Source organism: Acomys russatus, chromosome 28, assembly GCF_903995435.1.
Source record: "Acomys russatus chromosome 28, mAcoRus1.1, whole genome shotgun sequence".
Lineage (NCBI taxonomy): Eukaryota > Metazoa > Chordata > Mammalia > Rodentia > Muridae > Acomys > Acomys russatus.
In genome coordinates, this window is record NC_067164.1 from 36,883,655 (window position 1) to 36,893,840 (window position 10,186).

Consider the following 10,186-nt stretch of genomic DNA (forward strand, 5'->3'; position numbering starts at 1 on the left):
GAACTTTTTTGTTTGTTTTTTCCTCTTTTTTCCAGACAGGGTTTCTTTGTGTAGCCTTGGCTCTCCTGGACTCACTTTGTAGACCAGGCTGGCCTCGAACTCACAGTGATCCACCTGCCTCTGCCTCCCAAATGGTAGGATTAAAGGCGTGCACCACCGTGCCTGGCCCAAATAAATCTTTTCTCTCTCTCTCTCTCTCTCTCTCTCTCTCTCTCTCTCTCTCTCTCTCTCTTTTTTTAGGAGCCCATCCTTTTTGTGTATGAGTAATCTGTCTTCACCCATACCAGAAGAGGAATTCAGATCCTATTACAGATGGTTGTGAGCCACCATGTGGGTGCTGGGAATTGAACTCAGGACCTCCGGAAGAACAACCAGTGCTCTTAACCTCTCAGCCATCTCACCAGCCCCCAAATAAATGTTTTTTAAAAAGGATTTATTTATTATTTATACAATATTCTGCGTGCATGTGTGTCTGCCCTCCAGAAGAGGACACCAGATCTCATTGTAGATGGTTGTGAGCCACTGTGTGGTTGTTGGGAATTGAACTCAGGACCTCTGGAAGAGTAAGTGGTGCTCTTAACCACTGAGCCATCTCTCCAGCCCTCCCCTAAATAAATATTTTTTTAAAAAAGTATTTATTTAATGTATGTAAGTGCTTTGCCTGCATGGATAGCTGCCCACCAGAAAAGGGCACCAGATCTCATTATAGATGGTTGTGAGCCACCATGTGGTTGCTGGGACTTAAACTCAGGACCTCTGGAGGAGCAGACAGTGCTCTTAACTTCAGCCATCTCTACAGCCCTAAGTGCTTTCTCTTATAATAGTTGTCTTCATCACAGTGTCTCTTCAGAGCAATAAAAGAGTGACTAAGACAGGGATTTTTGCCTGCATGCTTGTCTGTGTACCTGGTGCGTGACTCCTGCCTGCCAAGGCTGGAAGAGAGTGTCTCATGCCTCTGCAACTGGAGTTACAGAGCCTGTTACAAGCCCCTGTGTGGGTGCTGAGAACTGAACCTCAGTTTCTCAAAGGGCATCAAGAGCTCTTACCCACTGAGCCATCTCTCCAGCTCCCATTACTGGACCTGGAGCTTATTAACTGGCTGGGCTGGCTGGCTAAGGGACCCAGAAATCCACCTGTCTCTGGAGTCCTCCAAAGCACTGACGATTACAGATGGGGCACTCAGCTTTTACATGAGTACTGCAGATTCGAACTCAGGTCCTCAGGCTTGCAAGGCAGACACTGTGTGTGCATGCCACAACATGCACTCAGGGAATTAGAGGGCACATTTCAGAGTTGGTTCTACCTTCTACCCTGTGAGCCCTGGGGATCCAACTCAAGCCAGGTCATCAAAGCTTGGTGATGGGCACCTCCAACCACCAAGCCGTCTTGCCAGCCACCGATTCTCTTCACACTGGCTCATCTGGAAATTATTTTCCACCTTGAAACCAAAAATGTTTTTTTTTTTACCTGAGTTAGCTGCTCAGGATGCTATAAGCAACAGGGTGGAGCTGCGTCTCGGTCCCTGCTCTTAAGTAAGAGTCATAACAGTTGGCAGCTTCGTTTGTGAGAAAAGGGGATGTGGTGAAAGGCGGGCTAGGCTCTACACGTACGAGTTGGTGATACACCGGATCATCCTGGTAGCAGTCGATAAATCCTTGACCTTGGATGAAGAAAGGGGGCCCCTCATTTCTGAAGTAGCTCATATCAGAAAGTCCGCATTCCACTTACCCCAAGAAAGTATTAATCTTGATTTAAATAAGACTCACGGAGCCAGTCTTACATGGTGACCACCTGTAGTCCCAACACTTGGGAGACTGAGGCAGGAGGCTCACAAGTTCAAAGTCATCCTCAGATACGGCAGATTTGAAGCTAGGCTAGGAAACAGGAGATTCTGGCCCAAAAACAAACAGCTGACCATGGTTTTAATGGTGTGTGACACGCCTTTAAGCCCAGCACTCAGGAGGCAGAAAAGGTGAATGGATCTCTGGGCGGTTAAGGCCAGCCTGGTCTACAGAATGAGTTCCAGGGTTACATAGTAAGACCCTGTCTCAAACCAAGCAACGACATAAACAAAAGCCCTCAGAGAAACCGAAGGAAAACCCAGCTAGGTACAACTGCAATCCTGGCACTCAGAAGGTTAAGGCAGGGGAATCATAAACTCAGGGCCAGCCTGGGTTTCAGGAGACTCTTGTCTGAAAAACCCAACCATGATTCATTTGCTTCACAACCTGTTGACATCAGCGCAAAGATGGAAACAGAAGATTGACTCCAAAGTTGTCCTGACCCTGGCATGTAGCTGTGCTGTACACACACACACACACACACACACACACACCAACCACTAAGCCAAACAATACAACTATAGAAGATAAAGGGTAAAAAAAAAAAAAAGCTGAGAAGGGTCTGTATGAGGAGGTACACTGAGGATGGCTTTAATGTTCAGAAAGAAGCATTTTGCTTCCTAAGTTTATGTAGCTCTCCTTCAGAGGTTTATCACAGGGCTCCTTCCCAGCCTTGTTTCTCACCCAAACAGCAGGACACAAACAGCGCCCCATTCTGTGGTCTCTCCCACTCCTTCATCGCCTCCTGGAGAGAGTCCTAGGTAGGCCTGGGTCTTTCTCTCTTTCTCTCAATGAAGGCCCTAGGCCGCCTGCTTTTTCTGGTACTCAATCGCTATGGGGTTTTTTTGTCCTTCTGCCCCTAGCTGTTCCTAGCTATTCCCCACATGTCAGTTCTGCTCTGCCTTTCAGCCCCCTCTTGACCTGTCAGCCTACCAATCCCTAATTCTGCAGGCTCTGGCCAAGGTGCTGCAGACCCAGCCCGCCCCTCCCCCAGGCTGCGACTCCCCACCTCTAGTCCGAACGAAAGCCCCGCCCCGCAGCCAAGCCCCGCCCCCGCCCGGCGTGGGCCCCGCCCCCCACTCACCTGAGGCGTCTCCGGCGCGCGCAGGCTGTTGGGGGCTGGGAGAGTAGGGACGCGTCCGGTGGGAAAAGAGGGAGGGGGCGTCCCCCACCCTGGTCCAGGTTGGCCCAGCGCGGGGGGTATGGGGGTCACTGAGGCGGCCGCAGCCAGGCCGAAGCCGGGATCCGGGCGCTTGGTGGTGGCGGCTCCATCTCCATCAGGGGCTTCACCTGAGGAGGGACCGGCCCCCCCACCGAGCCCCCCCTATTACGGCCATTGCCCCCCTCCCGAGTAACTTCCGGTCTCACTACCAGGCGACAGGCGACTGGGCCAAACTCCGAGCGCCCCCAAGCCGGGGAGACTGCTGAGGGAGGGGAAAAAAAAAAAAAAAAAAAAAAAAAAAAGGGAGAGGAGCTAGGGGAGAATAGCCGAGCGCCGAAAGATTTAAGTCCAAAAGGCCCTGTTGCGCAGAGGTTAAGTCAAACCTATCTGTTCATCTGCATCTAATTTGCAAACTAGGTGCACACCGGACGCCCCATGTGCCCCGGCACGTCTGCCCCTGGTGCCAAGGTTTGCCTCTGGCCTCCCTAAGAAAATATTGATTTCAGTCTCTTTGCATTCTTTGTCAATCCTGCCTAGGGAGCAGGGTTTGAGGATGCCAAGTATGTTTTTAAAATCACTTCTCTCTTCACAGGTATCTCCAGGTCGGGAATTTAGGTGGTGCTGCAGATGGTAAGCAGAGCTGAGAAGGGGGACCCACTCCTTGCTTTTCCAGCGACTGCACCCTAGCTTTGGGTTGCTCGCTCGCAACATGTTCACTCACTGTCCAGGCCCAAGAGATTCCAGTCATAATCTTAAACAGACACTTTATTGGTATATTTTTAAAAGCAGAGCTCTAAGAGGGAAAACCCCTTTGCATCCCAGAAGCAATAGAAAATAGTTATGGAGCCTGGCACTGGTGGCACTCCATGCACCCTGGAGGCAGAGGCAGACAAATCTCTGAGTTTAAGGCCAGCCAGGGCTACACCGAGAAACCCCGTCTCAAAAAACAAAACAAAACAAATATCAACAAAAACAAAACAAAGGAAAAAAAACAAAACAAAACCCCAGTAATGTCCAGCCTTTACACATTCCACACACGGTCGAAGAATCTTAAGCAATCCAAATTAAGGCCTGGATGAGGGGAGGGGGGGGGGGGGGGAGGAACGGACAGGGGGCGGGGCATTAGAAGTAGAGATGTGGGACAAGAGAGCAGTGTCTTCAGAGCTGCTTTCTCACCTCCAGCCTTTCTCTAGGCACAGGGCCAGGAGTCAGGAGAGACTTGTGTGCCCGGGCAGAAATGCGCAATGCATGTCTGGGTACAGTTTAAAACGACAGTTAAGTACAGGGCAATTCGGGTTACACACTGGTTGGAAAAGGGGTTTAGGTATCAGGTAGTTCTTTGGGTACAAATTGCTCTGTTGCCTTTTGTCATGTGGTCACGGGACCACACGAACATGGACGCGGTGCCAGGCATTGCTGAGCACGCCTCGCAGGTTCCAGATGGGGGCTACAGTGTCGGGCTGCACGTTGTAACTGTCATCCACGGCCTTACAGACGAGCCTCAGTTCCTTTTGCCCAGCTGGCACACGAGCTTTCAGCTGCCATATTCGCCAGGCCCAGGCCTTCCTGGGATGCTGTTCTTCTCCCTCTAGCTCGGCTTCCTGCCAGGTCAGTCCACCGTCCATAGACACGTCCACTCTAATCACAGCCCGGCCGCCGCCGCTCCATGCGTAGCCCTTGATCGTCACCTCTCCGGGCTCGACCGTGGCCCCATCTTGAGGCTGCGTGATAGCCGATTGGATAGGCAGTTCCTGAATTGATGGAGCCAGATCAAAGTCTACTGTGTCCCAGTCCACGGACGGGGAGAAGCCTTTGTAATCCCGCCTCTGCCAGTGACTAGGACTCTCCTCTGACTCCACGCTCACTCGGCCCAGCCATTTGACATGGCGGGCGCCTACCACGCCAGGAACCACCACCCGTACAGGAAAGCCGTGGTCACGAGGCAGAGGCTGGCCGTTCATTTCATACGCCAGGAGGACCTCGGCTTCGGGATCCAAGGCCCGAGCCAGAGGGATGGACGCTCCGTAGGCGGTCCCGGTAGGGTCTGAGTCCAGTCCCTCAAAACAGACATGAGCCTCAGTTTCCCGAGGTCGGTGACCAGCCTGGGCTAATACATCACAGAGCCGTGCACCAGCCCAGCGTGCTGTGCTAATGGCCCCTGTCCTCCATTCCAGACCTTTCACTTCCTTGACCTTACTCATTTCAGAGCGCCGGTTGCCAGCGCACTGCAGAGTGACCGTGACCTCATGCTTGGGAAACTTGTACAAGTCACCCAAGGACAGTGACAGTGACTGGCCTCCAGGTGCCCCGGCTACATGTAAACGATAGGTATCTGGGTCCAGGTTAGGTACGGGCAGGTGGTTCCGGGTGAAGAAAACGGGGTTTGGTGTGATGTAGTTTTCTGTTAGCAGTTCAGGAGGAGGCTCTGCATTAAAGGGGCGCTGGCTATTAATCCTCAGGGCCGGATGACGTGTAGGATCATTGGCGAAAGGGTCAGAGGCCTCCAGGGTGGGGAGCATATTATCTTCAGGGCTCAGCTCCCCAATCTTATACTCAGCCAGTAACTCACGTACATGGGGCTGGTTGTGAACAGCATAGAGGGCCCAGAAGGGTTCTAGGGGACCCCCAGCTGCCAGGATCAGTTTTGACGGCCCTCCTGGATGCATGTCCACAAATTTTGTGACATCAAAGACCTCAGAGCCTAATGTTACCCAGACCCCAGTTTCAGGGCTGTTGTGGGAACGCACATCCTCCTTGGTGTAAATCCGCGGTGCCTCCTGAGCAGCCTGGGGGTCAGGGAGGGAGACAGCAAACGGAGCAGAATGTTAAGTCATTCTAGGCCACTCTGACCCCATCCACAGTTAGCCTGGGAAATTAAGGGAGCCACGGTCCCAGGCAAGGGCACGGACGGTCCCTCTGTTCCGACATAGAAGTCCCTGTCCCACTTACCCTACACTGATGCTCATGATAGGCCAGCGCCGCGCCAAGGCCGAGCAGAGTCCCCACGACTCTCCATCCCCGAGTCCTTGAGCTACCATCAGAGACTGTAAGGCCAGGAGGCTGGGGCCTGAGTGAATCATTTGTGGAGCATGCTTGAATGCAGAGCCTCAAGGGGGTTGACTTGACTCTGGAAGACAGAGATGTTAGTCCTGGGCTGCCTTTCCCTCTTTCTTTAGTCACTGGCTTTCAGTTGGAGTTTAGCTTCTTCCGGATGGGTAGGGCCAGCGAAATGTGGGTTTCACTTTCCCCCATCTCCTTACTATACTATCTGCCAGATAAGATAAGTATCTGCCAGGTAAGATAAACATGAGGTGGATTAGGAGATAAGTCCTGGGATGGGATGGCTTACCTCATGACCTGTGGGAGCCCCACAACCACAGTTCTGTACAGACGCAGCATTGTGGCAGACCTAGGAGCAGAAGATTCTAGGTTTTAAAATGAGAGAACCCCTGTGAGGGGATATATGGGAGACCTAAGAATGCATGGTCCAAATGGGTTTTTAAGAGTAAGCTTGGGAGCCTGGCATGGTGGCGCACGCCTTTAATCCCAGCACTCGGGAGGCAGAGGCAGGCAGATTGCTGTGAGTTCGAGGCCAGCCTGGTCTACAGAGTGAGTCCAGGACAGCTGAGGTTAAACAGAGAAAGCCTGTTTCAAAAAACAAAAACAAAAAAAAGCCCCAACAAAACAAAACAACAACAAAAAAAGAGTAAACTTGGGGCACTTCAGAGGCAGGCTGTATGTAATGGGGTGGGGGTGGGGTAGAAAGGTACAGAGGCTTCCTGAAAGAACAGTGCCCCAGGCCAAGGGACTAGATGACAGATACAGGTTTGCCATTCTTTTTTTTTTTTTTTTTTTTTTTAATGACGATGGTTACTGAACCTAAGACTCTGAGAATGTTATAGCTCCTCCGCTGAGCTAAATCCCTACTTCCCCAGTTTGTAATTACTCCTAAAGAGAAACTGATGAAAGCAGAGGCGAGAGATAGAGGCAGCCTAGCGGGCCGAAGGACCCCAGATCCTAGAAGCAAACTGTAAAAGCAGGTCTTGTACACTAGCTCCCGCGGAGCAGCAACACAGCAGGCCTCCCAGAACTTGTATCCTCATTTCCTCCCAGAGGAACTGATATGAAGAGTAACTAAGCAATAACACTCACCCAGGCCTTTCCTCTTTTCTCCCTCCACCCCTCTAAAATAAATACCCCGCCTGAGAACTGAACCCAAACTCGGTCTCCACCCTAACCTTGTAGTCTGTGATGATTTCAGCAAACCCAGCGGAGTCAATGGCCAGGGTGTCAGGCTACAGAAGGAAGTTACTTTTTCTGCCCTCTGTCCTGCAGCAGTGTCTTCCTCACAACCTGGTGCCTCTTTGACCCAGGAGGGTCAGGGTCAAAGTGGAGAGAAATAAGAAGCAGCTGATTGCCGAGATGCTTGAGGTGGAGGTCTTACGGGTTAGGGAAGGAAGGAAGATGGAAACAGGAGCGAATTCTTCTCATCTTAGCGCCTGGGCCACGGGGAGCTTTCCTGCCAACCCTTAATTTTAGCAACCCGCTTTTACCAACCGGGCCCCAGGTTTGGGGGTGCGTGTGGGTGGCCTGATAGATACCGAAAAGCCGCTACACGGTGCAAGCAAGCTCCTTACTTTCCGGACACTTTAGGTAGGAGGGTGTGTATGTCCAGAATTCGGACAGACCCGCAGCCTGCGATCCCAGGAGCGCCCACCCAGACATCGTAAATGGAGGTACCGGTCCTTTTGCTACCCCTAAGATTTGGAGCCTCATCGGCCCCGTTGGTCCCACCGCTGCCCTCCCTCCCTCTCCCTCCCTCCTTCCCGGTCCGTCGGTAGGTCGCAGTTTCCTTACCCCGCTGGATGTCGGCAGCAGAACAATTCCACCCGCCCCGCGCGGGGCGAGAGCTCTCGGGGCGGAGGGGCGGGGCGGGGCGGGGCTCGGCCGTGACGTCACGGCCCGTGCAGGCGACCTCACTCCCCTCGCCCAAGCCGCCGCTATTGGTCCCTGGCTTTTCCGCTGCTCCAGACTGGGACAGGCTGCCCTCGCCGAAGCCTGGGGGGGTAGGGGGTGGGCGAGTTGGGGAGGGGGGAATGGGGCGGGCCCAGAGGGGGCAAGGGGGCGGGGCGTCGTCCGCTGCGGGCTCTTGCAGGCCTTTACCTCCCAGGGACCGCAGTCCCCACCAAAGCCCTGCACCGAGGCGGCGGAGGGTAACCAGGGCTCCAAAGGGGGCCGCGAGGATGGGGACCAAAGCAAGTTTCCCCGGGACAGTCCCCCCACTCCGGTCCTGTGGGTATGTCCCGCGCCTCAGCATTTGTTCTTAGAGTTGCAACTGTTGAGCCCTGCTTGTGTCTTAGGGAAAGCAAGGCCAGGGATAATAAACAGCAGAAATTATGCCTAAAAATAGTGCCTCAAAGATTGGCAGAGTGGATTTCTGAAGTGCAAAACCAGCGACACTGAGAAACCATCTTTCATTTATTTTGAGACAAGGTCTTAGTATGTAGTTCTGGCTGGCCTGGAACTCCCTTTGTAGACCGGACTGGCCAGGAACTCACAGATCCACCTGCGTCTACCTCGAGTGCACCACCATACCTAGTCCTTAATAAAAATCATCTTTTAAATTTTGCGTAAAGAAGAAAAAGGCATCTTTTAAAACACGAAAAATGGAAATTTAACAAAACTATAAACATTATAGTCTGGTATATCAGTAAAGGTCACTAATAGAAAAAAATCGTTATTACTCTTAAGTTTTCCGAGACAGGGTTTCTCTGTGTAGCCTTGGCTGTCCTGGATTCTCTTTGTAGACCAGGCTGGCCTCAAACTCACAGCGATTCGCCTGCCTCTGCCTCCCGAGTGCTGGGATTAAACCATGCTCAGCCGTTATTACTCTTTTTCATTTACAAGGGACTGAAAATTTGACACTTCGCCCGTGCTCCGGGAACATTCATAGACTGCCCTCTAGAGGCCAGACGGCTGAGCTACAGTCCTATCAATTTAAAGCAAAACTTTACATTCGAAACAACTTTTCCCTTTTAGTTCTCCAGCCAGAATTTTTGTGAGGAGTCAAGCCAAGGACCTCGAGCAGAGCAGTGTGCCCAGAAAGGGAAATTATAGTGAAAGGGGGACGCTGTCGGAAACGGAAAGGTTTGCAGCCTTTGTGTACATCGTCCTTTTGCTTTTTTTTTTTTTTTTTTTTTTTGTTATCAAGACAAGGTTTCTCTGTGTAGCCCTGGCTGTCCTGGACTCACTCTGTAGACCAGGCTGGCCTCGAATTCACAGCGACCAGCCTGCCTCTGCCTCCTTGGTGTGCGCCGTGTTGCTGAGAAGTTTCAGCTGGTGTCACAGTACAGGAGGCTGGGGCTGGCCGACTTCTCCCCCATCTACTAAGGCCACCCAGTTTTGTTTTATGGAGCTGGCATCTCCTGTAGCCCAAACGGCCCGAGTGCTTGGAATGCTGGGTATAGGCCACAGCTGCCTCAGACTTCATGTCCCCTTCATTTCAGAGGTGGTGACTGAAGTAGCGCTAATTTGACGAAGGCTGGCGAGTTACGGGACGGCCGGGAAGGCCCTTGCTCCAATACCGACTCATGTTTTTCCTATTCTGTGTGCCAGCCCCCTTTAGACTGACAGATGGAAGGACTTCAAGTAGGAAACAGAACCAGCTGGGCGTGGTGGCGCAGAACCAGCTGGGCGTGGTGGCGCACGCCTTTAATCCCAGCACTCGACAGAGGCAGGTGGATTGCTGTGAGTTCGAGGCCAGACTGGTCTACAAAGCGAGTCCGGGACAGCCAAGGATATACAGAGAGACACGGTCTCGAAAAACAAAACAAAACAAAAAAAAACCCAAAACAACAACAAAAAATCCAGGCAAAAATGTTTTTTGTTGGGGTAAGAGCTACTTGGTCAAAGTTAATCAGTAATTCTTTCTTTTTTAGAAACAGTCTTGCTAACATTCAGGATGCCTTTAAACACACTGTCACAGCTCAGCCGCCCTAAGTAGCTGTGATTACAGGCAAGTGTCACTGTACCTGGCTGTTCTTGTCCCTTTTAAGATTTACTTGTATGTATGAGTGCTTTTCCAGCATGTGCACACCTGGTGCCTATGGAGTCCAGAAGACATCAGGGAGCCTGGAATTCGAGCTGTGGATGGCTGTGAGCCACCATGTGGGTGGTAGTTACG

General features: G+C 52.0%; 1 protein-coding gene across 2 annotated transcripts; it reads right to left on the reverse strand.

The window, feature by feature from the left end:
• Window positions 1-4,340: 4,340 nt before the first annotated feature.
• On the reverse strand, window positions 4,341-7,987 carry Suox (sulfite oxidase). Of its 2 annotated transcripts, none has more exons than XM_051170666.1 (4): window positions 7,861-7,987; window positions 6,353-6,412; window positions 5,953-6,130; window positions 4,341-5,789 (listed from the first exon to the last, which is right to left on the reverse strand). In XM_051170666.1, the coding sequence occupies exons 2-4, from the start codon at window positions 6,400-6,402 to the stop codon at window positions 4,380-4,382; spliced, it is 1,638 nt and encodes a 545-aa protein (XP_051026623.1). In that variant the 5' UTR covers window positions 6,403-6,412; window positions 7,861-7,987; the 3' UTR covers window positions 4,341-4,379. The 2 variants fall into 2 exon arrangements, with proteins under 2 accessions (XP_051026623.1, XP_051026624.1); XM_051170667.1 differs by lacking the exon at window positions 7,861-7,987 and adding an exon at window positions 7,242-7,378.
• Between the last annotated feature and the right edge of the window lie 2,199 nt (window positions 7,988-10,186).